General features: G+C 40.6%; 1 protein-coding gene across 3 annotated transcripts in view; it reads left to right on the top strand.

Annotated features, from left to right (window-relative positions):
* The window catches only part of SHTN1 (shootin 1), a 73,847-nt gene extending 48,621 nt beyond the window's left edge, over nucleotides 1-25,226 (top strand). For all 3 annotated transcript variants that reach the window (XM_081005250.1, XM_081005251.1, XM_081005252.1), the window contains exons 11-17: nucleotides 2,746-2,854; nucleotides 7,744-7,826; nucleotides 9,041-9,147; nucleotides 10,012-10,065; nucleotides 12,240-12,360; nucleotides 13,040-13,211; nucleotides 22,342-25,226. In XM_081005250.1, coding sequence (XP_080861376.1) covers nucleotides 2,746-2,854; nucleotides 7,744-7,826; nucleotides 9,041-9,147; nucleotides 10,012-10,065; nucleotides 12,240-12,360; nucleotides 13,040-13,211; nucleotides 22,342-22,546 — 851 coding nt within the window. In that variant the 3' untranslated portion in view covers nucleotides 22,547-25,226. The remainder of the gene's footprint in view (nucleotides 1-2,745; nucleotides 2,855-7,743; nucleotides 7,827-9,040; nucleotides 9,148-10,011; nucleotides 10,066-12,239; nucleotides 12,361-13,039; nucleotides 13,212-22,341) is intronic.
* The last annotated feature ends 1,790 nt before the right edge of the window (nucleotides 25,227-27,016 follow it).

Raw genomic sequence — 27,016 nt, 5'->3', positions numbered from 1 at the left:
TTACAAAAGAAAGCAATCCAACTGCCTCATACACCAGGCTGTCTCTCTGTGTGTGTTTTGGATTGAGTGGAAGCATCCCACTGCTCATTTCACCTGGCTGAGGGGCAGAGAGGCCTGTTGGTGGTATCCCCACCATTGGAAAGTCCCCAAACAGGGTGTTCTAAGGGCAATGAGGAGCTGAGCCAGCCCAGGATTGACTGGATCTTGATCCAGTCCTCCAGTCCTTGTGGCCAGCACTGGACTTGATCTGCACCCTGTCAGTGCATCAGCCTGGAGCTTGTACAGGGCTTGGTTGCCCTCCCACCACTGTCTCTGTGGCCACCGTGAATGACTGGCTTGTGGATGTAGTTGCTCCACAGGCAGGGGTGAGTGAGTTTGGATTGCAGCCTTAGCTAGGTGCACTTATTCTCCATTCAAACCAGCAGGACGTAAGTTGCATCACGACCACCTTGTCTAACCCTTTTGTATTCACTCAGTTGGTATTCTTTCTTCCAAATGCAAAAGTCACATAGGGATTAAAAAAAATATCCTCACAACATTCTAGTTGCAGAAGTTATTAGTATATTCCAAGAAATGATTTAGCGCTTTGCAGTGAGAGTTGGGAAGCAACAACACGTTATGTGCCCTTGTGCCACTGACATTTTAAAAAGTAAATGCTGTGTCGAAGGCTATGCAGAAGGAATTAGCTTTGCAACTCCCATGGGTGTTAATGGCTAAAATCCATGGGAGCTGTGTGGCTAATTCCCTGCACATCAGGCAAAACATTTACCCCTCACTATCTGACTGTAGAAACTGTCTGACTTGCTGGCTATTATTTGTCCAGTTTATAGGCTAAAGCAAGACATCAGGAGCACTGACAAAACCACTTAGAATGCATACAGTATGGATAAACTACTGTAATTTAGTTGTTACCAAAGACTTATTTGCCAGGATGGTGCCTGACCAGCTTACAGCATCGTACCTATTAAATGCTAAAAACTGTAATTTACTACTCTTTATCTAAGATTGCCATTTCTTAATAAATTCAAAATACAGTTACCAGCAGGGGAAGTACTGTTTAACTATCCTAAAGCAGCTGGATTACGTGGATGGAAAATGTCAAAAGAAAAACATACTAATGCCTTTGTGCAAGGTCCTAAAACTGTTTTACAGTGTTGTGTGTTAAATTAATCACAGCGTTGTAAAGTGACTAGAAAACCTATGGAAATTACCAAGGGAACCCACTCAGGGACCACTATAGGACACAAAATAAATTACCTGAGTATATGTATTGACTACATTTCAACTTGATGGCGTCCTTTAATGGCTGCCACATTCAGCTATTATCTGAACGATAAAAATAATGGTTGTTTACTATATCAAAAAGTGAGAAGGAAGAAGCCACTAATGATTCTTCAGGGATTTCAAAGTGGTAGCATGCCCACCAGAGCTATGTATTATGAAATACGAGTAAAGAAAACCAGTTATCAGTACAAAAACATTTAGTTTTAAGAGCCAAAGCTGGTTGCTTTTCCCAGCATGCAATTGTGTGTCCTAGATTTATCTTCCAAGTTTAGCAACAGAGACCAGCCGAAAAGGACACTATTAAGTTGGACCCATGAACTCAGAAAAAAGAGAGAAATGATGCTTCTATGGAATCCATACAGTTTCATTTGACTTCAGTGATCAAATGATCCTTTATTTGCAAAGGGCCTGGATCTAGATCTTTTCATCCCTCCTAATTGTTACTCCAACACTCCATAAACATTGAACATGCAAAAAGGAAACCATAGACTATATATTTAGGGAGTGCTATGGTCAGAGAGGTGTTTTCTCCCCGAAAACTAAGCAGACAGCTTCTTTACTTTTAGGAGCAAAAGTCTGGCACATGACGGCGACAGCCATTACATTTCCTCTCATACTTGAATAAAAAAATTCTTGCTTCCTCATTAGGATAGCACTAGGAACTGCTGTCCCTGTTTGTGTTGCTCACTAAGCCCACCTACAGGAGGAAGTGGGTGGCAGTGCAGGGCAAAGAAGGGAAAGACTTTGTCCTCCTCATTCCCCTCTCCAGTGCAAATGGCAGTGGGCTCTTAGATTTGGGGACAAGCTGTGAGGGGGGAGTTTGGGGTGAACTGTGGTGTGTGTGTGTGACAAGGACAGGGAGCGTGTGAAAGCCTGCCTGGACCCAGCCACTTGGCTGCAGGTGGCAAGGGTAAAACAGGGAATGTGGGAAGACTTGCCTGGGCCACCTGGCTGCCTGCTCACTCATCAACTTGCTCTGCCATCCTGCTCAGTCGAGTTGCCTGCTTGCTTTTCTTGCTATCGGTCCACTTGCTATCATGCTATATACAGTTTGCATGGTCGACTGTTGACAACCGCACAAATGGCAGTGTGATGACATTTCCTCCTTACAAAAATACTAATATAAGAAAACAGACAGTGATAGAAGAGAGAGGCAGTGATATCTTCATCCTAGTTATTTTAATAAAATCTCCAAAATGCAGGTTTCTCAGGTTTTGATTTTTGTTCTTGTTTTTTTTACAATGTGAAATTATTTCTGTATAGGGTACTAACTTACTGACTCTCAGTACCTAATTGATTCTGACAAGCTGTATCTGGGGTTTCACATAGTCCATTGGGCTGTTAATCCGTTTGCATTCTAAGGGACTTGCTTTTTATTTTGCCAACCCCCTGCATACATCATTTAAATACACACGGGTAGAGGAGCATTTTAGCTGAGGACTTGATTCTGTCTCTGTGCAGTGGAAGAGCTTCAAAAAAGAATACACCAATCAGAAAATGTTATACCACCACCACCTCCTCCTCCTCCTCCTCTTCCTCCTCCACCTCCTCCACCTCCAAATCCAATAAGGTAAGTAAAATTATATACTTACTGATTCTTTACACTGTTTGCTTAGAAGCATGAGTGGCCAGGATGAAGGGGCTGCATCACAGCCCTGGCCTCCTGATAGTGACATTGCAACCACTTACTCAGGTGGCAGGGAGGTCAGAGCTGTGCAGGTGAGTGGTGGGGGAACTGGATTGTCTCCACAGGTGTGCCCTCACAGTGCCACGCTCCTCACCACCTCTCTCCTCTCCCTTTCCCTTCTGGTAAGTGGCAGCAGTGCTACTGCTGCATTGCTGTGATCCTCTCTGCCCACTGCTCCTGGTCAGAAGTATATGATATTAGGACAGGAGTCGGCAAAGTGTGGCCCATGGGCCGGAAGCAGCCCATGGAGGCCGTTTAACCAGCCCACAAGCCACCCCAGAACCGAGCCACCCACTCGGCGAGTCCTGGCGCACTGCGGTAACCCGGCACAGGTCTCTTCCGTGGCTTCAGAAATCGTTTTTGTGCATGCGCAGATGCCAAAAATCGCTTCTGCACAGGCATGATTTTCGGCATCTGGGCATGCGCAGAAGCGATTTCTGGCATCGCAGACATGCACAGACGCAATTTCCGGCGCTGCGCCAGTCTGACCCACGATCTCCACGGGAGTGATCCGGCCCAGGTAAGGTAAACCTTGCCGACCCTTGCCGAGTTAATTATAAGCATATTGAGGATAAACATGCACTTTTGCCTCCTAGGAAGAAAAACAGGTTGGGTGAATGGATGAAACCAAATTCAAATACATATACTCAGTTCACATGTAATTTCTACAAATTTAACCTGTTGCATAACCCATTCTGCAGGACAGTCAGGCTGTTAATACCTGTCTGCTTTGGGAGTTGGTGAGCTCTTTGCTGGAGGTGTTTGGTCAGAGGCTGGGCAACCATCTTTCAAGGATCCTGCATTATAACAGGAAGCTGGATTAAATGACCACCAAGGTCCCTTCTAACTCTAAAATTCTATAATTATATTAATTATCCCATCTACTAGCAGTATATCCCGCTGCCTATATGCAGGTGATTTCAGGAATCAGCCATGCACTGCCATTAAGAAGTTTGGAGTTATTCTCTTTGTCTCAAAGCAAAATTATGGCAGATGGTTTACAGCGGTCCTGGGACATTGCCTGAATCCAAACCCATTAAAACATAGTAATTGTTAGCTGTGTGTGCTTAGCATTCAGCAAGAACAGACATTATAACATAGGGGGGAAATTGAAAGGATGAATGCTTCATTGCAATTTATTGTTCCAAACTTTCTGAACAAGAGTGGTTTTCAATACATGTATCAATGTGTAACTTAAATATGTGCAGTTTTAATGGAAACCTAGCCTGCCATAAAGCATCCAATTCAGTCACATGAATTCCCAAATAGCCCTGTTTTGTAAGCCTCCTGTTTCCACCTTCCTTTTGCCTCATGTGATTTGCTTAATCTTTTTACTCAGCCCAACTGCTTTATTTACTTCCAGTGCAATTTAGGTCTATTTGAAGAGAACAGCTACTCCGTTGATTCTTTGCATGCCATGCTCCCAGTGTGCTCAGTACTGTATCTCTTAAAAGCCTTTCTGTGGTATTCCAAAACCAGGCAGGAGTATAATCCGTTTTAAATCTATGAAGTGCTTAATGCAGAATAATATTCACACATGATCTAAAGCCTGGATGAAGGCACACTGTAGGTTTGCGTTTTCAACAACTGAATGAATGATATCTTAAGTCATTATAAAGCTATTTATTGTCTGTTTAAGATATTCTGTTTTTTAATGTTTGATGTTTTATTGTGGTTTTATATATGCTGTAAGGAAACCAAGCCAGACAGGTGGGATATAAATAATAAAATTGTTGTTGTTGTTGTTTATATGCTGCCCATCTGACTGGGTTGCCCCAGCCTCTCTGGGCGGCTTCCAGAAAAATATAAAACACAATAAAACATCAAACATTAAAATGTCCCTCCGCCTTCAGATGTCTTCTAAAAGTCATATAGTTGTTTATCTTTTGGACATAGGATGGGAGGGTGTTTCACAGGGTGGACGCCACCACCAAGAAGACCCTCTGCCTGGTCCCCTGTAACTTCACTTTTCACAATGAGGGAACCGCCAGAAGGCGCTTGGTGCTGGACCTCAGTGTCCAGGCAGAATGATGGGGTTATTATTAGTTATTTTTATTATTTTTTGTGTAACCTAAAGCATTCCAGATCTAAAACTGATAACAGATTATGGAAGATTTTTTGCATGCGTTCTTACATTTGATGAGCACAGTTACTAATATCTCAGAATAGTAGCTATATTTGCATCAGATAGTCTGCTGGACACACTGATTAAACTATTAACGTAAAACTTAATTAACCCTTAACTCTTGTCTGGTTCCTGATAGTGAGATTGAAGTTGGAAAGGGCTTTGATTCTAGCTTTATGTACTTTGATTCTAGTATATATACTTTGATTCTAGTATTACATACTAATAAAGAAGATATTTAATGGGAAAAATATTTTCTCTTTTACTCCCTCCCTACACCCTAGACTTAGTCTTGTGTTCCTCCAACCATCTACCTTATTTAGCAATTCTTTTATATGCATCTTCATGCTGGTCTTTTAAATCATTCTGAACTTTCATGTAGTTGATATACAAGCCATCTCATTTCTACACAAAACAATGTCCTTTAATTCTTTTGAGGTTAACACTGGCGTTTGTGTTTTCATTTTTAGTCTCTAATAAGTCTCTATTCACAGGTCAAGTGGCTGTCTTTATGGGGGTGGGGGTAAGCTGAAAGGAATTTTGTTTATTCTTTCTCCTTCCATAAAGTTTTGGGTCAGCTAAGTCTTATTAATAAGTCCAATATATATAAAAAAAATCACACCAATTACACCATTTCAGGGTGTTAAATTAACAAATTGTAAATTTGTTTTTGTAAAGGTGTTAAATTAGGAGATTGTAAAATTGTTTACTCACAATAAAGGAATTTTTTTAAAGTGATCCATTAAACAAATTGAGTTATGTCCTGTTGTCAATGCAACACCCCATCATTTGCTCTCACTTGCTATGATAACATGATTGGCCAAAGAAACAGGAGTTATCCAGTTAATTGCAGTTGTTTCTTTACATGATAGAAAGTTTTAGGTGGCGAAGCCCTCCTGCAGACCAAACAGCCTTTTGCTCATGTACCTCTTCTCTTCTGTTGCCTTGTCAATGTGTTAAAGTTTTGGTTAGGTTGCTTTTGTTTTTGTTTCTGTGGGATCAGTGGCGGAGCTTCATGCTCCTGCACCAGGGGGTGGAGAGCAGGCAGGGGCGGGGCTTGCGTGCAACCTGGGGGCGTGGTGTGCCGCCCGTAGGGGTGTGCCGCCCAGCGCGGGCGGGGGGCAGCCGCCATGGGACCCCACCAGGATCCCGCTGCCAGGGACGGGGCGCACCCCCTGCACGCCTCTTCCTCCACCAGTGTGTGGGACAGGCTTACTTAAAAAGAATAAAAAGAGGCCATATGCATGTACGTATATGTTTGGAACCACGGTACTTGAAGAACCAACTTGTTTTGTACAATCCTGCCCAAGAATTGAGATCTTCCAACTGCCTCTTCAGTGATTCATACGCTGATAGTGTGTGAAAGGGCTTTTTCTGTGGCGGCCCCACCACTTCATGTCCTCACTCTTTTCTCAATTTGTTCATATTTTATAGTGTGTTTGTGTGTTTGTTGTTATACCGTCAACATCTCTGATCTCATGGAGGGAGAATGGAAAATAAATAAATTAAAATAGATAAATAAATGCATCTAGATTCCTTTTAAGAGAGACAGGGATAGGCATCCTTTCTGTCCATTATACTTGTAATAGACATTGCACTATTGTCACTGGCATACTTCACAAAGGATAAAATATGGTTGGGGCACACTTTGATCCTTTTTAACACAAAGAATGAAAATTGGTCAATTTCAATTTAATCAGCATGCAACCTGTCATGCAGGTTAGCCTTTATGCTTTGGAAGTGTTCTTGCCGTTCTCAAATGTGCTTATCCTCCAAACATTGCAGGCAATTGTGGTGGCTGTTTCAAAGATCACTGGATTGATTTATTCATTTGCCTGCCATTTAGCATTTTAAAAGGTGCTCAAGACATCCAGGTACAGACACATAATAATAACAACAGCTCCCCCTATTCCCCCCTTTAAGGCATGTTGAAAGCTTTTTGTATTAAAGTAAAAGGAAAAGAGGAAGGAATGACAGCAAACCTCTCATATTTGGTCAAATATTGACTTGGCAGTGCCTGTTTAAGATTAATATCATGCCTTGCAGATTGAACCAAAAGCATAGATAATGTGAGGGTTTTTATTTTCTGTTCTCATTTTGTTTGTTTACCAGTAGCCCTATTCCAGCAAATACATACTGTCGAAACGAGGGGACAATATAGAGGCTCCCTGCTGGGTGGCATTGTTCTCTGGAGTGTAATGCGTTATGTTAACGTTCCTAACCCTTCAATTTTTTATTGTGTGAGAAGGCTTTATTTTGTCACACATGTCACGGTGCCATGTTACCTTTTAATATTCAGATCTTGAGTATTTTGCACTATGCCTTGTCAACAGCAATCGTATAACAAATAATACGTTCTGTGTATTTTTTAAATCTTTTTTTTTTAAAGGAGGTGTGACATTTCTGCCTCTGCCTGGAAGTGTTTGAACACTCATGTCAATTAGAAAGCTTAGCTGTTTGTCGGTTAATGCCAGCTCTTTCCACAATGCATGTCATAGGAACAGGCCCCGATCCTACATGTGTTTGTTATACCTTCTCGTCAAATGGGACTACGGGCAACGAAGCATGCTAAGTTGGTTCTGAAAGTGCAGGTGTCAGGTTCAAGAGAAAGCTTGAGTGACTCTCTTCCATCTTTACTTTGTGAAAGGTCGCTGATGTCAATGATTCGTAAGAAGTCTCATGCAAATAGCAGCCTGGCGAAGAAAGAAAAGGCATCTCAGCAAGGCTCAGGTACAGCACATTTTCTTCCCAGCAAAATGAACCTTGTTCCTAGTTCAATAAGGTGATATCTGAGCTTTTCATTTCACTTCACACAGTGCATCATCGGAACTATGGAACCTTTTTGCTTTAGAGGTAGTGATGTCCACCATCTTGGATGGGTTTAAAACAGAACTGGGCAAATTCATGGAGGATAAGGTTATCAATGGCTGCTAGCCATGATGACTATGCTCTGCCTACATGATCCAAGGTAGTAATGCTTCTGCATACCAGTTGCTGCAAACCATAGGAGGCAAGAGTGCTCCTGTGCTCAGGTCCTGCTGAAATCTGATTGGGCACTGTGAGAATGGGATGATGGGCTAGATCAGGCATCCCCAAACTCAGCCCTCCAGATGTTTTGGGACTACAATTCCCATCATCCCTGACCATTGGTCCTGTTAGCTAGGGATGATGGGAGTTGTTGTCCCAAAACATCTGGAGGGCTGAGTTTGGGGTGCCTGGGCTAGATGGACCACTGGTGTGATCCAGCAGGGCTATTATGCTCCTATGTTCTTGAATTGTAAGAACCATCTTTAGCCCTTTTCAGTCATTCAAGCAATGAGGAGGGTTGTGTACACTAGCTCCATCCATATCCCAGTGCCCATCTCCCGTGGCCTTCCGCGTGTTGGAGGGCAAATATGTGCAGCAGGGAGCCAATTTAGGACTGTAGCTGTGTGTCTTCAGGTTCTGAACCACCATCTCCACAGTCTTCACTGTGGCAGCCCCTAATATGTAGAACTCCCTCCCCACAGAGGTGTATCTGACACCTTCATTATACAGCTTTCAGTAAATGCTGAAGATGGCACCTGTTCACCTTGGCATTTGACACTTGAGATGTATATTTTTTGGACCCACCTTATTTTTGTAAATCAGAAACTGCTAGTAGAATTCCAGGTTAACTTGGTAGCAAGTCAAAGCATTGAGTGAGTAGTAGCATGAGCACCTAATATGAGCTGGCAAAGTAATATGAAATATATTAAAATAATTAAAAAAAAATAACCATTTCCCTTCCAAATCCCATCCTTAATTCTAGCTTTATAACTTCTGTGGTACGGTTTGGAAATCAATATTCTTAAGCAGTGTGAGTCAGGAAGGCTCTTTTTGGCTCTTTGTTTTCCTCAGTTTACAATGTAAGGAAGGAACCTCTTGAAAGAAAGGAATTTGACTTTTTTGTTGTTTTGCAACAGGAGAAGTATCGGATCTGAAGAGACAAGCTGTTGAAGAAATGATGGATAGAATTAAAAAGGGGGTTCACCTTAGACCTGTTAATCAGACCAACCGTTCTAAGACAAAGGTTTGTTAACAACTTGCATGTAAAACATGCCGGGGGGAGAACTGTGTTATTATAAAATACATGCTCTGTTCCAGGAGAATAGAAGGGTCCTGAAGCTCCTCTAGTGCAGTGTGCTTCAACCTTAAGTCCCCAAATATTGTTGGACTACAACTCTCATCATCCCTGCCTATTGATAGATAAACTGTAGGTTGCTAAACAGTAATCGGAGGGGGAGGCTCACTCTCCCAACTATCTCTTCAAACTGACCCCTAGCTAATGCCTGTGAAAGCAAGAGCTTGCCATAATCTGTCAGAAGGAATGGGGTGGATTATGTTGGGCAGGAGGAAAGGAGGGTAACAGCCGCTGAGGCACTCCAACCTGGATTGCAGAGTTAATGCAGCGTTATATGACTAAGTTATAAGACCACACTCATTGACCCAGGCTGATAGCAAAATAATAACTTTTTTGAAAGTTTCCCAAACCATTTTCTACTATTAAGGTTCATCTGATTTCTATTACTTCATTCGGAAGCAGTCACTGGGTGAGATCAAATTTCTGCGCTAGCTTCCTGCAAGGTAGGTCACTGCTGCTTACTGAGGTGGGGGGAGGTCAGTGTTGTGCAAACACCCCAGCAGAGCCAGTTCAGTGCTCCTGGTCAGCATGTTTGCACCACAGCAACCTCCCTTCCACCCCACCCCACTCCCTCCTAGTAGGCAACAGGAACCCACCTACTGGGAAGCTAGCATAGTCTAGCGTATTTCTTTGTGGTGAAAACCCTCTTCCAATAGCCTTGCCTCCAGTTTTCCTCTTTTGCACGCCTTAAGTGCTTTAGTCAACGTCTGCAAAATCGCATTACCTAGATGGGTGTTTTGTTTTCATTTACAGCCAGAAGTACCCAAACCCTCTGAGAGTGCAATGAAAGAGTTAAAGGGAATTCTGGTAAGAAAAAGAGAGAAAACGACAACTTTGCATTATACTTTGTGTCCTTGTGTCATTGCTGAAAAGTGCCCCAAGGGAAAGAAGATGGGCGGATGTAGACAGATGTTCAGAATTATGTTTTCTTTTTCTTACTTAATTATGCAAGCTCATGTGACATTCCAAAGATTTCACCTAGGGATGGGGAAGAAATTCAGGTCAGATCACATTTAATGGTGAACCTACCTAATTCTCACTTTCTGAAACATGCCCATCATTCAAATTTTGTGCTTCTCCAAATTTTACAGTGCAGTTATCCAGCCAAGCAATGGGTATAAAAATTAATATACTAGGGTAAAATGTGTATATAATGCATACATGTGTGAAAATAACATTAAAAATGCACTATATCAGGGGAAATTGTATGCAAAAATGTGTACATTAGGAGAAATCGGCACTTACATGCCGAGGAGACCTTTTTTAAAAATCATAAAGTAATATGGAAATGTGGAGAACCTAATTTAAGATTCGGAAAATGAGAAACTGAAATTGACAGATTTTACGCCTGCCTAATTTCAGCTGAATCTTAGTACCTGCTCTAATAGATCTAACTGGTTCCATGCAAATCGCTTCACTATGAAAAGTAAAAGGAACACTCGATAAAACCAACTTCTAGTGCATTCGCCAGGCTAGTTATTAGCACAGTGAGACAGGAAAAATAAGGTTGGGAGGTGTAAAGCTAAATCCTTATATGCATATTGTTACTGTGCTAATTATGCATTTTGTGTAGGTCTCCGTATAATTGTTGTAAACAAAGTGATATTAATTTGTTCCATTTCAAGCTTGATGTAAAGCACCCTACTTTATTTCCTTTGCTACTAGATCTGTAGCATGAGCACAATACTAAGGAGTTACGTGTTAATAATATGCCTCCTCTGTTAAATTCAGAATACTAACAAAATGCAGGATTTAAGTTAATTGAAGGAAACATTGGAAATTAAGTGCTGTTTTGCTGAAAACTTGAAAGATGTGCCAATTTTAAGAATTAATGTGCTGCATTTTCCATTTTCTTCCCAATAGTCAAGAGAAGCATGAGCACAATTGAGGTTTTACATGTGCAGGCTAGGAAATGTAGTTTAGTATTGACCCCGCACCAGTTCCATGGGGAAGGAGACTAACTCTAAAAGGTGTTTGAAGAATTTGCAGTTGTGTGGCTTAATACATGCTCTCAACACATGCCCATTGGCTGGTTTGTGCCTCCCATGGAAGGTTAACTGGGTAGATCACACTTCATTGTGTGATAGGGTGGTTCCTACTTCCTTAAAGGAAGCAGTGATATGGCCATTCCTGAAAAAACCAACCCTGGACTCACAGGTTTATTCCAGCTGCTGCCCAATTACCAATAGACCTTTGTTAGGCAAGGTGATTGAGATGGTGGTAGGGATTCAGTTACAGATGCTCTTGGATGAAGCTGATTATCTTGACCCATTCCAACCCTGGGCTCAGACCAGAATTAGCCTTTGTATTTCTGATAGAGGACCTTCTTCAGGAGAGGAACAAGGGTGTGTAAGCCTGATGATTCTGCTGAATCTGTTGGTGGCTTCTGATGCCATTGATCATTGTAACATCTTGGACTGTCTCTATGAGTCAGCAGCTGAGGGCACTGTTTTATGGTGCTTTCACTTCTGCTTACAGGGTCAGTTCCAGAAAGTAGCATTAGGTGAGTGTGCCTTAACACTCTGTTAGTTGATCTCTGGGGGACACTGCACAATTTTGCCTCTAGTGTTATTTGATGTCTATATGAAGCTGCTGGCGGTGGTCATTAGGAGAATTGGGGCAAAGTGTCACCAGTATGCAACAGTATATCCTGGTGCCAAGCCATTCATAGATTGAAAGCATCATCTTGAATTGTACATAGAAACAAACAGGGAGTCAGTGAATTTATTATTATTATTATTATTAAGGCTGTTGAGATAAGTTCCAAGTGACCAGTTCCAGTCAATAATCAGGCTACTATATTCTGAGCCAACTGGACTTTTTATGTAGTCTTCAAGGGCATTTATGTAGTCTTCTTGTATGAAGAATTTTTGGTAATCAAGTCAGGATTACATGCTTTCCAGCAAATTTTGATGTATGGTTATGGCATCTTCTACTGACCGTCACATGGCCGACCATTTTACTGATATATTTTATTTTAGGAAACGATGAATACATCTGCAAGTTCAAGAAGCCTAAAATCCCTTGAGGCAGATAGTAATGAAACAGAATTAGAAAGAATTTTGCGGCTCAGGAAGGTGACGACTGATCAAGATAATAGCAGTGAGTTACCAAGATATTTTCTGATCCTGCAACTGAATTATGTTATCTCTTCAATGCTGTTCCAAAGGTCTAATTGCCTTCCTTTTGAAACCTTTAACATTTCAGTCCTCATTAATTGAGTGAGCTCTGATTGCTTTCCTGGCTGATCTATGGTCTTATAAGAGCTGCACTCTAACATCCCCAGCATTGTTCAGTAAAGCCATTCTAGACAACCTTCTGCTCTGAAGTTCAGACACTGACACTAAAGCCATTGTGATCCTTTCCACCGATATGCTTTCTTTTCAATAGGTTCATAAATTAACACCTGTGTAGCATAGGAACAATAACTGATAGTTATCATATAAGCTTGTACATCAGGAATATGATTTCAGACTCATAGGAAATAAGAAAACCTTATTCATTGTTCCAAGAGCAGTTGTACATACAAATAAAATTCTAATTATTTTCCAGAGTGAGCACAGCCAGATAATACATCAGGGAAGAAAACCTTGAAAAAGTGAGGGTGTGTGTGTGTGTGTGTGTGTGTGTGTGTGTCTTAAGTGGCACAGTCTTCAATAGAAAGTGGTGCATATAGTGATCAAAATTGATCTGGACTAATTAATGCTTTGGCACAATGCCACTCTATAAGTATATAATAGTGTAATTTAATAATGCAGATGCTGTATTCTTTGGGTTTTAGATCCAATTGGAATATTGGCTTCTTCTGAATCCAAATCTATGCCAGTGTTGGGTTCCATTGAAACACAGTCTGGATTGAACAAGAAAACTCTGGCAGCAGAACTTGGTCCCAGTTCTTTGGGGTCAGATGAAAAGTGTCACAAAATGGTTGAAAGCACAAGTTCCGACATTCAGTAAGTAGTTTATGTTTGTTGATGATTCCCCTTGCAATGAGATCAAAAGTCATTAGGTCTTTCAAAACCCCTCCATTCAAAAAATAGGGGTTGACATTGCAAGAAGATCTAGACGTGTATGACAGCAGGTGTAAAACTATGACTTCCTGTTCCTGCTAGCACTTTGTTTTTAAATCCTTCTCAGTGGAAAACACCAAGCACAGTGCAGACAATAACATTTGCATTTTAAAAAAAGATTGTGATTACTCCTCATATTCACTTGTATGATTTCTGTTCCTGACCTTGTACGAAGATGAGAAGTGCAGCAGTATTTTTTCTCTCTCTCTCTCTCTTTCTCTCTCCCTCCCCTATCCCTTTTACACACTTTAACTAGGAGTGTCACTTCCAAACTCAGATCTCCTAAAAAAAAAAAAAATCCTCTAAAATATATATTCCATTGTTGAGACTATTAAACAGCAACCTGCCAACAAACAAATTGACAGATGGAAGCAGATAAAGACCATTGGGAGACCCTTCCCTAATTTGGCCATTAGCCTTATGGACAAACAAGGTACCAAAGTAGACTGAAGCACTTGCATATCTCAGCTGTGGAAACTGGAAGCATGAAAAATTATTCCAGTGCTGGATCTTAGAGCCTTCTAGTTAATGCCCTAAGTTTAATCTAGTTGAGATAACAAAGGCTTTGGGCATTACTCTCTGTGAAGATGGAAAACTGAAATATCACTCTTTATATCATTAAATGTCATAATATGCCGCCTCTTATTTGTATTTCATTTTTCAGTGTTTGGGATGTATACATGTTCCCATTTAAATGACAGCTGCAGTTCTTGGGTTGCCACAGTCCTGAATAACTGAATTATACTACTGCAAATTAGCCATTAACTATTTAGACAATATATCTCAGCAGCAGTAGCAATGCATATTCAATTTTGCCAGGAATATGTGTATTTTCTTAGCCTAAGATGCAGCTGGCGATGCAACTTTTAATCAGCGGTAAACAGACTGCTGAGCTACCTGGAGGTGTTGTGATCAAGAGCTTTGAAGCTCCCATCTGTTTGGCTGAATAAATCCGCAGTTTGGTTTGCCCAAGGTATTACCTGACTGTACATTTTCTTTCAAAGTGCTGTTTAATCATCAAAGAGTTAATCCTGCTTCAGAAATGCACACTTCAGACAGATCCGGTCGAGGGTCAGTTTGTTTTATAACAATCCCCAGCTTTCTATAAACTTCTCTGATGCTTTCAGTTTGGTCCTCTTTCCAGGATGTTGGGCAGTTTATTACTTAAAGAGGAAAAAAGGAAATAGGTGAGACAAATCAGATCAGCAAAATGTTATAATCATGGTTAATTAAACCTCTGATTTCCTGTTCTATCAGTTGAAAAAGGAACACCTATTCTCAAACAACTGCATCTCATAGTTCAAAGGGGTAAATCTCAGCAAATGAAGTGGAAATTCAATTCACGCCTATTTTTGTGTGCTTCCTTTATCATTCGTAAAAACAGACTAAAAACCTTATTTCTTATTTCTCTTGCTTTTATGGTTTTCATTTCATTCTGTTTTAAAAGTGTGTTTTTTAAAGTATGTTTTGAAAGGAAATAGCTCTCTCCAGTTGTATTTTGTTTCTTCTCATTCACACATCCCTGATAAAAGATTACCGAGTTTCTATCTTTCCGATTAAATGTGTTTAATTTGACTGCATTATTGTTGCATTTGTGAGCCACTAGTGAAGCACAAAGGCAATTTAGTTCAGGGATGTGTTGTTGTTTTTCTGTGAACTACGGTTTTGTTCATCTGTGGATTTCCACTGCTTTGGATGGATAATGTTAATCAGAAGATTCTACTTACTCTTGCTACCTTTTTTGTCTACCTTTTATTCTAGTAAACTAAGTGGAAATTGCATTTGCAAGGAAGGAAATGAAATAATTGCGGGGCCCAAGGTCTCCCAGAATGCGTGATGAATTGACCATGAAAAGGATCTTGTATCGACTGTCATAGTTGTTAGGAGCTGTAAAAGCATACGTGAAACTCTGTTGATTATGCAGCTTGCCTATTCAGCAACAACCAAAAAGGACACCTTCTTATTTAAAATTATATGCTTAAAAAGTAAAACAAGTGTCACTGGCTTTGTAGAGGCAGTGTAGTCTTGGTGTGACCTAATCATGCAGCCAGGAGACAATGGCCATTTTATGAAACTGCTGAATTGTGGGTCCATTTGGCAAAGTTTACCTGGGGCAATCTGAGCAGCCTTTCAGAATCTACTGCTAACTAGGGGAGTACCCCTCTGTGGGGGCTACAAAGAGCAACTGCTACAGGGGCCACTTAGGTGTTGCCAGAACAAGAGAACACTGATCAGTATTTTTAAGAATTGCATAGTCTAATTTATATTTATAGATACGCATTACAAATAGTCTGTTGCAGAGGTGCTAACGTTGCTGGACAGTTTCAAGACCTGATTTGCTTTCAGCTGAATGTCCTTAGACGGCCCTTTAGGCTAAAGTAGCTGCCATACATGGGAATTTTGGGGTTAGGGCTTGCTTTCTTGTGGAACCTTTGCCAATTTAAACCCTCTTGGGTTTGCTCAAATGCCTTATAGTCACATTATTTTGTTTTGTACTTGGCTGCCCTATTTATATAAGCATTCCCTGCATCTATGTTTGCATGAGTCACTGTTTAAATATTGTAGGCGTGTATAATTGTACAAAACTCTGTGGCACTTTTTAAAAAGTGGCAAAGAGAGATTGTTGACATCCATCTACTTTGCAAGACGATGGATTATGCCTCTGGGGATGAAGTCAAACCGCTGCATTAGCAGCACCAAAGTACCTTCCTCAGGATGCAAGCCTGGGCAGTGTGTATGGAAGTACTGGCCTGTCTAGTCGACAAGACCCCCTCTTGGCCTCACTGATGTGGTCCAAAGGAAAGCAGAGGACTATGTTTGGCACCACCTTGGCTGCAGGAGTTGCCAGAAGGAGGCATACAAGGCGTCACCCACTCAATCTGCAGAGCTTGTCATTGCAAGCAGGAGAAGTCCCTCACCCACCAAGGGTTTGAGACCCATCAGCTACTCTCACCTGGTTTAGCTGGCCAGTCGAAGCCGTTCCCAGGGTGTGGCCACTTTCACATGCTGACAGCTTCTAGGAGCCACAGGTGAGAGCTGTGTGCAGGGTGGGGACCAAAGGTGGAAAGACTTCCCCAAAAGGAGCACAGCATGTCCCCCACCAGAGGTACTAACACTCCCCTAAGACCCCATACATCCCAGGGAGAGAGAGAGAGCAACAATGATATGAGTAGCAAATAAGCACTGTAGTAGGATGACAGAACCATTCTGACAAAACATGAGTCAAGCTTTGTGATGTGAGGACGAGGGACAGATTCCACATTACACTTGAACACATAGTTTGGTGTTCCATGATTCTTCAAATAGCAGTGGTATGGGGGCATTGGCGTAGCAACAGACCATTGTTCAGGTTTTTTTAGGGTAGCCGCTGATTTCAGGGATGGGAAGTGGCTCTGCTGCCCTCAAGCTCCCTTGCTGACCAGAATCCCAACGCACAGCAGCCACCGTGCCGCACTACAGACCCCCGTGGCACCCAGTGGACCCCCCCCCCCAGCTAGCTACACTACTGTGTGAGGGTGATCAGACTGTAGTGAGATGGGAAAGATTTTATTTTCACCCTTCCTCCTTGGACTGTGATCCTGATAAAAATTTGAACCAGTGGCTGTTTCCCTCCTGTACGTGTGCTTCCCTGTCTCCACAGTCCTGATTGTTATCAGATTGCACTGCAGCTGCTTTTTAAAAATAATTTTAATTTTTTTTAAAAAAAACAACCTATGGCCTGGTTTGAGATAATCATTTCCTTGGTTTATGAAGCTGGCCAGTTTAAACAGGCCAGGCCATAGCATATAGTTTGGCTGTTAGATATAAACTTCAGAAGGCTTATTTCTAATTCATTGTGACTAAAATGTACAAAGGAGAAACAAAGGCTAAAGGAACTACCATGTTTAATGGCAAATTTGTGCCCACTTATGTATACTTAAGACAAAGAAGAGCAGTTGGATTAATATGTTACAGCATGGAATTGCAGCATGGAGTTGATTAAAGAGCAGCATGCTATAATTTCAGAAAGGCTGTTGTGAAGTCAAACAACTCATTTTATTACTACTACTTCTGTGGAAAGGACAGTGGGTTAAAGTTGCACCAGAACAGATTTAGCTTTCATTGTAACAAATATTGTAAGAGTACTTGGTCTGTTGTCCCAACAGCTTGTGTGATCTTCTCCTGGGTGTTTTTCCAAGAAAGACCAGATTAGTGTTGTTGCATGTTGCTGTCATCATACTACTTTAAAACCGGGGGGGGGGGGGGATTTCAGGAATTGTCAACTGCTTTGTAAGCAACAACAGGAATGAACAAATCATGTGCCATGTCATTGTATTCCTCCAACGGCCCATTTATTTAGTGTTCTTGCAATTTGCTCTATTTTCAAAAACTTGTAATGCTTTTGCACTGATTTTGGCGGCCTGGAAGAAACTGGTGATTATCCTGTTTATTGTTATATTATAAAAAGAAGGCGAAAAGATACAGTTTGTAGTTGAAGAGAAGAGTTAAGACATTTCCCAGTTGATTTATGCATCCCAAAATATGAACACTGCAGGTTTAGGTGCCTGCCTTAACTTTCACGCCTCATAAGCAGCCAAACAGTCTTGCCTTATTCCTCTTGCTTACAGCTTAACCTCTGCAAATCCATGGTTTCTCTTGGTCTTTTGGCCACAATGTGTTTCCACCTACATCCTGAGAACTTTTCCAGTATGCTTTCATTTAGGTTAGAGAGAAAGCTTACATAAGTAAATTGCATATTTTGAGGGAAGAACAAAGTTGATTGATGGAGGATGCAAAAGAAGGAGCCATGACTTGAGGGAGATGGGCACTGGAACATGTATCTGTTTCATAACAAAGCGACATTCAAGTCAATAAAGGAAGAGATCTGTTAAATCACACACACTAGTTTGCAACAGGTTGGCACTATTTCAAAATAAATAAATTCAATTTTTAGAGTTTAAAAGTAAAGTCAGTCTGCTAGTCTTATATGTTCAGCTATCCAATATCATTTATTTATAGTCCACTGTCCACTAACTCAAAGTCACAGAAAGTGAAATACTTTTAAAAAGAAAGAAAGAAATCAGAAAACAGTCACAGAACGTCTTAGGGAGAATTGTATTGGCTTGAATAGTTACTTAGTTATTTTTTCATTTATACACAAGATTGAATTTTGCAGTTTAAGATAAGCTTTGCATGAGGTTTGCTGTCAGTATTAAGAATTTATCATTAAAGTCCGCTGTACATTTGAACCCAGCTCCCATGCTCAACCCAAGTTGCAGAGGAAGTGGTTTAGGGATGAAAGACCAAGAGAAAATACCAGTGGATGGAGGCTAGGTTGTGTATAATACATGAGACCTAATCCAATTGTTCTCTGCAAAATTAAACACAGCAGGAGTTTCATTTAGGCAGTTTCTTCACAGAAACTAGGTGCTAATTTTGTTCAGTGTGGAACAGTTCCTGACATTCCTGTGGTGTATGTACATGGACGGGAAAGTTGCTGTATCTTACTCTTCCAACCTTCCCCCTACCCCCTTCCTTTTACTTAGTACGTTCTCTGCACTTAGTAAACATTTCCATGTAGTAGAGGACTCGGTTAACAGAAGAAGCCACATATTGGGTAAGGTTTAATCTGATGATTTTATACAATTAAAGGATTTTCTCTTTCCCTCAGCTGTAATCTTAGCACCACTGAATTGTCTACTGGCACTGCAGGAAACAGCTCAGCCTTAGAGAGAGTCAACTACAAAGGTTTTCTGTGTGCAGTTTGTGCATGGGCAATTAAGCTTTAACAACAAATTGGAAAGAACAACAGGATGTGCTGGAAGTTGAGAATCTTCTTCCTTAAAAGATTGATGCCTTGTGGATGGCGAAAGAAGGGTGCATAGATACATCAGAAACATGCTTGAAAACTGAGCAGTTTCAGCATCTTCTCGCTGCTCTTTATTGCATGCCATACAATGGCTAGAAGAAATCCTAAGAATATTTCCTAAAAATGAGATCTAGCACAAGGTCTCCAATGTCATGTCCCAATTCATATCCACCTTTCTGTACTGCAGGAGCCCTTAGCATTTCTGCTCAGTATTTTCTTTATGTATCTAATGTGTTGTATAAGTACTGCTCAATGAGATTACTCCCGGGTAACCCAGGAGCCTGTTACTTCAAACAGTAATACCCTGATGGTTTGTAATCAGTACTAAGCATAGAACTCTATGGGTCTGACCCAAGGGCTCTAGCTGGTGCAAAATGTTGTGGCTAGACTGCTGGTGGGGACAGACTATGACCAGCACATAGCTCCAGTACTCAAAAGTCTGCACTGGTTGCCAGTATGCTACCAGGCCAGGTTACAAGGCCATTAACAATTTGGGTCCAAGATGCCTCAAGGACTTCCTGATCCCCAGTGTCCCTGTCCAGTCATGGAGGTCTTTTGGGGAGGAGGTCTTTGGGGGAGTCACTGATAGTGGTCTTCCGTGGCTCAGATGCATGATTCGCATTCACCAGGAGCTATGTGTTTTAATAATTCCAAAGTGACAAATTAGTTTCTCGTTCCCTTTGTAGGATTGGAATTAATGCAGTCTGGAGGCTTTACATTCAATGGAGATATCCCATAAACTTCAGATAGAGAACGTTGCTCTAGACTCTAGAGCAAGATATGACAGTGTTTCCATTACTTCTACAAATTATAAAGGCCATTTGTCAAACTGGCATGTATTTTGGAGAATCGTTTCATTTTTTTTAAGGTTTCAGTTTCAGATTGTAGTAAAGCAAATGCTGCATCAAAATCAAGAGGATTTGAGTATGATGGGATGCCACATGGAAGGTTGTATAAAAATACCTAAATAAATCAAGTTTCAATGGGAGATCAAAAAATCTAAGGCACACATATTCCTTAGCTTATGCTGTTGTGTTTGCTGTTTGGATTAATACTTTTTGTTTGCATGAAAATGGTGAACAGGTGACCTATAACCCTGACGCTCATGCAGAGTACTGTATTATCACTTTTCCTTTTCACGTTTAATGATTTGTGTTATCTTTTGTGATATATAAGTCCTTGCACTGAGAGTGGCGGCAGGTGTTTGAAATTCTTGACTGATAGCAGTTATTATTAGAATGTTTGTGTGAGCTTACACAATAAAACCCCAAGCTGTTACTGTTTATCTTGTTAATTATGTCTTTAGTTCTTAATTAAAAGGTTAATAGCATTAGGCTGATGTTTAAAATCTGAACTGAGTGCTGCTGCCATTACATAAACGGGAAACTATATCCAACCTTTCTTCAAAAAAAAATTGCTTTCTTCTTCCTGCACAACTATTAATTTGCATATTGACTTTCAGAACCGTATTATCAATAGAGTATGCACAGAGCTAGAAGTTAAGACTCTCTGTCACTTCATATCTGCCTTAACAAGTACTAGTTAAACACTATGCCATACAAACTGGTTTATAGGTCAAAAAACGCCTGAGTGATCCTTCATGGCAATACAGCGCAGACTTATTTTTTCTCCTCCCAACTGCCTCCCCACAAAAATAGTCTGCACAGATAGCATTTTTAAAAATCAGTTTCATTTCAGCTGAAACTTATTCCAGAGCAGAAGAGCAAAGTTTCACCAATACCGCTGAGATTTTTCTGGTCCGAAGTAAGGGCTGAGTGCAATCCCACAATGATCTGCTCCTGTACAAATTGTGTTCAGAACAATAAAGTACCACTGACAGTTACAATAAAGCTGAGCGGATTGTACTCTTTTATACAGAATTCAAAAATCTGTTTTGCACTGTGTCGTTAAGCTGTGCCAAATTTCAGCTCAGGATACAGTGTGGTAAGTCAGCAGTAAACACTTGAGAGAGATTTTATGGTTTTTAACAATAATATTGCACCGTAAATAACAGCAGTTGTGTAAAAAGGGGACTTGGGGGCGGAGATGCACCAAAGGAACCCTGAGCAGCAATTTCTTATTTTGTGCTGGTACATAATCACTGGGTTTTGCCATTAAACTGTTATAGTGACAGACTTTAATCTCCCATTTTTCTGTCCTCAAAGGTGATAAATATGATTGCTCTGTTATCCTTTTTTATTATTGTAAATGACACAGGCTTCACACTCTTTGGCAGTGCATCAGCCGTTGGATTGCTGCCATCCACTAATGCAGGCCCCCTGTGGAGATCCCAATGAAGAATTATACTCTGATTCACCAGATTGTGTTAAATAGTCCAGCTGTTGAGATTTTGAAAGATGGTTACCTCTAAAGTGATTTATTTTTTTAAAGACCTTGGCATTTATGGCTTTGACCATTTTGATAGTGTTGGGGCAATCAGCTTTTCAGAGGTAGCATTTTCTAAAATAACTCTTCTTGTTGTTTGTCACTTCCAAAGTTTCATTCACGGTGATGTTAAGGGGGGGGGCTGTTCCACTTTCAGCAAAAAACCAAAATAAGCACCCGTCAGAATCTGCATAAAATAAGACTTTGGGATTTGAATAATGACCAAATGGACTTGCCAAATGGATCGGCTAGAGCCAGGTTCTGAATTAGTTAGTCTCAAGTTTGGTGTGATTGTGGTGTATATAATTTGAAGTATGAAGATCACAGAGGAAGAACAAGGTTTTGCTGTTCTCAAGTAGCAATTTATTGCTGAAGAAATCTGGCACCTGAACATAAAATTCTGCAAGGATGACAATTTGTTTTTTCTGTGATCTGGCTTTCTTTCTTTAAAACTGTAGGGCTTTACGGCTTTCCCGTCAAATCAAATACAAAACAGTTGAAATGGCAGCATTTCTATTTCACCTTGCCCTTGCTGAGTTACCTTCCTTCCTGAACAATTGCCCAAACTGCTCCAATAATAATTGGGCCAATCACATCAATTTCGTTCTCCCCAAAGGATTCTTCTTGTTCTTTCCAATACTTATAGCTTCTTGGCAGCTACCATATTCTGCCCTCAAAATAGCCAAATAATCTGTACTTAGTGTTTTTGAAGTTGGTATGCAAGCCAGTTAGTATGTTAATGATTTGTTCCTATATTTACATGTTGCTTTGTGCTTCCAGGTCATCAACCAACATGGGGCTTAAAAATAAGGCTGCTGGTACAGAAAAGGAAGCAGAATCCATGGTACTACTGAATCCTGAGAAAACCAAAGAGCACACGCCTGGACATCTGAATCAAGACAAGGAAACTGAAGGAAAAGGTCAACAGCTTCATAAAGATGCTAGCGTTGGGAAAACAAAAGAGACAGACAGCTCTCATTGCTAATTGATGTGCTAAAAGGCATTAACTTCTGGAAGTTCCTTTCAGTGAGCTTCAGTTGTTTCATTTGTGTGTACTGGGAAGGGCTTAATTCTGTAGGGTTGTATCCAATTTAGTTGTACTCAGAGTAGATCCTTTGGGTTGGATTCAGCTAAGTTGCTGCAGTAGCAAAAACCAGTGCAATAAGTCTCTCTAGCACAACAAGGACTTCTCCTGCTGTGTGCCCCCTGCTACCTCCCCAAATCTGCTGACGTCAGGAAACCCCAAGAACAGCACAAGGGGAGATCATTCCATCTGGCAAGCAAAAATGCTTGCACTGGAACAATTTCCATAGTGCAGCCTGGAATTCTACACATTGAAATTAATAGGTATAAGTAACTTACGTCTATTAATTTCAATGGGACTACTTGGAGTAGTGCTTAACTGAATGCAACTCCTTCTAGTTTCTAATCATGTAACCATAATTGTTTATTGAAATGACCTTAAGTTATATACAATTTGACTTTCTCCTGTAGCAGCAGGGAAGTTTTTACTGAATTATCGTATTGGGGTTTTATCTTAAATTATGCAGTACATCAAATTTTATTTCGATATTATTTTATATTGATGCCTTGTTTAGGACTGAAAGCTCACCCAAACTGATAGATTGAGCTTTATTTAGGTAATCACAGAAATGCACTTCTACTGATAGATGCAGCCACAAATCAGTTTTGGAAAAGGAAAGATGAACATAACTCACCTTAATAAGAAAAGATATAAGTGAGCCTTTTGGCCATCTATGTAGTCTCTTCACACAAGCAATCCAACCAACCAAGAAGTCTTTCCTTAATTAACAGATCTGGTTAACAGATTTGGAACAAGCCAGTGTGTTGAGCCGCATTTTGATGTTGTTCATTGAGGATGTATGTGCAGCCAAAAGGCTTGTCCCAAATGTACTGGGGACTTCTCTGCAAGACCTATGAAATTTTGAGCTACCACCTGATTAAAAGGGTCTTCAGCTACAGTCTTGTGCATTCACTAGGCTGTAAGTCCCATTAAAAATAGTAGAACTGAGCACAAATGTTTAGAACTGCACTGTTAATTAATTGTATTGCTTTTAATAGATCACTGTTTGCATATATCTGCATATGCCGAAGAGGCACAATTTTTAAAAGAAAAGGTAGATTCTCTTGGTTATTAGGTTATATACAAATATGTTGTAGGAGATATCATCATAAAAGACACATTCCTCCTTCTGTTTCATGGGGAATGCCAATGGTGCTTTTTAAAAGTTCTGTACTAAAATTAGTTATTTTTTAAGCTGTTCCCTAATTAGGGCACCATTTTCAGTCATTCAACAATGCAATTCTGTGCATGTCTACTCATAAGTTTTTCCATTGATTCATTGGGCTTTACTCCTAGGTAGGTGGCTACAGAATAACAGCCTTAAAAAAATGCACAAGAGTTTATGCAATTTCCATTCGTTTCAAAGAGGCTTCTACAGGAAAAGTCCCCAATGGATTCATACCCACATAGCTATACCTCAGTAGCCCAAACAAATTTTATATAAGGACTATTTTATCCATCTTACCCATAACAGCTGTACTTAGATACTTTTGAAAAGCAAAAACTCAGTAGTTCTGCCTTATAACAGGATCTTGTCAGCAGTGTCCCCCTGAGTATTGTTTTGCTGTTGGCAGGATCAGTCAGAGAAGTTGGCAATAGCAAGCTGATGCTTCCAAGGCATGGCTTTCAATGCCACTGAATTCCTTATGGAAAAAAAGTAAATGAGGCCTGTTTCCTTTAAAATAATCTACCTGTTCAGACATCATACAATCCATCTAGGTTTTGCACTGCTATCTATATAAATGGCTTAATTTCTCACCTAATTTCCTTTCAACTGATATTTAATAAATAATAATAATAATAATTTTATTATTTATACCCTGCCCACCTGGCTGGGTTTCCCCAGCCACTCTTTCTTTCTTTCTTCATGCTTCTGCAAGCTTCATACTTAGCACCAAACCTGTCATTAATCCTGGTTCCATTTTCACTGCAGAGAGAACCTGGAATTCATTTTTATGCCTTAGCATAAAATGGTCTGATTTTGCTTGGAAGCTGCTCCACGCAGAGGGCTCTTAATGTGTGGTGGTTCACCACGTGGACCGTAATTTCTACAAGAACCATCTGCCAGGGATGTTTTGTGCCACTTTAAGACAGGCAGCATAGTGAGCTGCTTCATGCAAAGAACTGACCATACGGATGCTGTTTCATATGGATGCAGTTTCATGCAACTTCTGCTTGGTTGCCATTTTGTTGCTTAATTCTGTCCCCACCTGGCTTCATCTGTCTTCCTGGATGAAATAAAATAAATACTTGCTCAGGGAGGCAGACTAAAGCAGCACCCCAGTTCTAAAACAAGGAAGGCAAATCTGACCTTCCACCATGGTTTCACCAGTGGTACTCATACTACGTAAGGCACTTTTCGGCCATGGGCAGAAGCTGGCTAAAATCCTGAGTGTCATAGTTTTCACTTATGAATCAAAATCATAGTTAACAGATGGACATTGAACATTGTTAAGAAACCCAGATTCATTGCATCTTTCAGTTCTTATAGTTCCTATATCCATAATGTTCAAAATCTTACTCCTATTATAGGTTTGTAGTTTCCTGCATACAAATATTGTAGAATTAAGTGCATTGCATCTACCAGTACATCATTGTTTATTACTCCTTTTGTTACATTTTTTCATGTTGTAAGGCGCCTTGAGTATGGTAAGAACTGTGGAAAGGCAGCATACAAATAAAATTATGTATGTTTGTACTGACAACCACACTCAATGCACAGTTCTTAAAAATGAAGTAGTTTGCCAGTTATCTTATACCTGGAAATGAGAGGCAAATTGTATTAAACAAAAGCATCTAAAATACATGCAGTAGCTGCTAAACTGCTCTAAACACCCAAGCAAATATTTTTGTCTGTACACTCAATAAAAACAAACCAGTCATCTCTCTGGATAAGACAGCTGTTGTTGTCCAACTAGGCCTTGTGGCACACCAGGCAAGGTGTTAATGGAGTTAGATAAACTTAGGAAAACTAAAAACCTTTCTATAGTCAGAGTATCATTTCACCACCCAGAAAATTCATGGTCCTTCCTGAGAGTTTAGACCATGTTGTGTCTCCACACAACTTACGTTAACCAGTACTTAGCTCTCATTATGCAGCCATGGCCTCTTCCCTGGAAAGCTGTGGGCATCATAGTAAGTGTGCCAGTTTATGTGGCATTTTAAAGTAGCTGCGATCTTCACTAACACCTCTGTGCTGCATAGGAGAAAAGTGGTGGTCATGGTTTTGCTGCCTGTGGCAAGAGGATAGCCTACAGTTTCTTGCAGTCTTAGCCATGAGTGCTGCCTCAAACGTTCTGCTCTTTCAAATAAGGGCTCAGCATTTCTGTTGCCTGCATGCACTTCACTGAAATGTCTACTTCCGTGCATGTTTCTAATTTACTGTCAACCATGTGCAGCTGTGACACACTTCATCAACTTCTTTGTTTATCAATAACCCAGGAAGAATGTCGTGTGTAGGCACATCTAGAACATGCCTCCAGCTCTCGGTGGTGCTCCTCTAATGGGACTTTGGTTGCTAATTGCTGAGACTTCCATTATTGTTTTTATCAGCACTTTGCACATTTTGGGTTTCTACAGCGATCAGAAATTAGTATATTTGACCATTTTGAGGCATCTCTTGAGGAAAGAAACCTTTCCCCAACTGTTTTTTCAACTAAACATTCAGTCTACCAGTATGTCATTTCTTGATTGTTCTGCCAGGCTGTGCAAACCCTGTGCGCATGTTACTCACGTGTAGAGAATGCATGCATATGGACCAGAGCATTTTTTTAAAAGCCAGCTTTATTTTTAACAACCACACATAAAGTGTGGTTGTTGGTAAAAGAAGGCCAACGCCCAAGCACCTCCTCATGTGTAGGGCCTCCATGCAGTTAGGACACCCAAACATCCAAGTGTCCAAAATACACAAAGCCTTACAGACAAGGGGGCGTGTTGCTCTTCCTGTGCAGACTGTGGCTGGGGTGCTGTTTTGGGGGTTTTGTTGGGGAGAGTTGTTGCTGTGGTCCTATTTTAGATCCTGTGATTTATGTGAAAATTGTTTGTCCTGCTTGTACATTTTAATATTTTCTTTATTGTTTATTACTCCTTTTGTTACATTTTTTCATGTTGTAAGGCGCCTTGAGTATGGTAAGAACTGTGGAAAGGCAGCATACAAATAAAATTATGTATGTTTGTACTGACAACCACACTCAATGCACAGTTCTTTAAAATGCTCTGGTCTGTACTAGAGTATGCCTTACGCATGAGTAACATGTACATGGAGCTGCAGGCAGCTGAATCATTTCACAAGACCAAGTCTATAGAAATCTTGTATTGAGCTGACCTTCTCTCGTGGCTCCATATTTAATAAATGTAGGTATAGTATCTAGG

This window comes from Podarcis pityusensis (assembly GCF_964106645.2).
Source record: "Podarcis pityusensis genome assembly, chromosome: 5".
Lineage (NCBI taxonomy): Eukaryota > Metazoa > Chordata > Lepidosauria > Squamata > Lacertidae > Podarcis > Podarcis pityusensis.
This window is presented reverse-complemented; position numbering and strand designations above follow the sequence as displayed.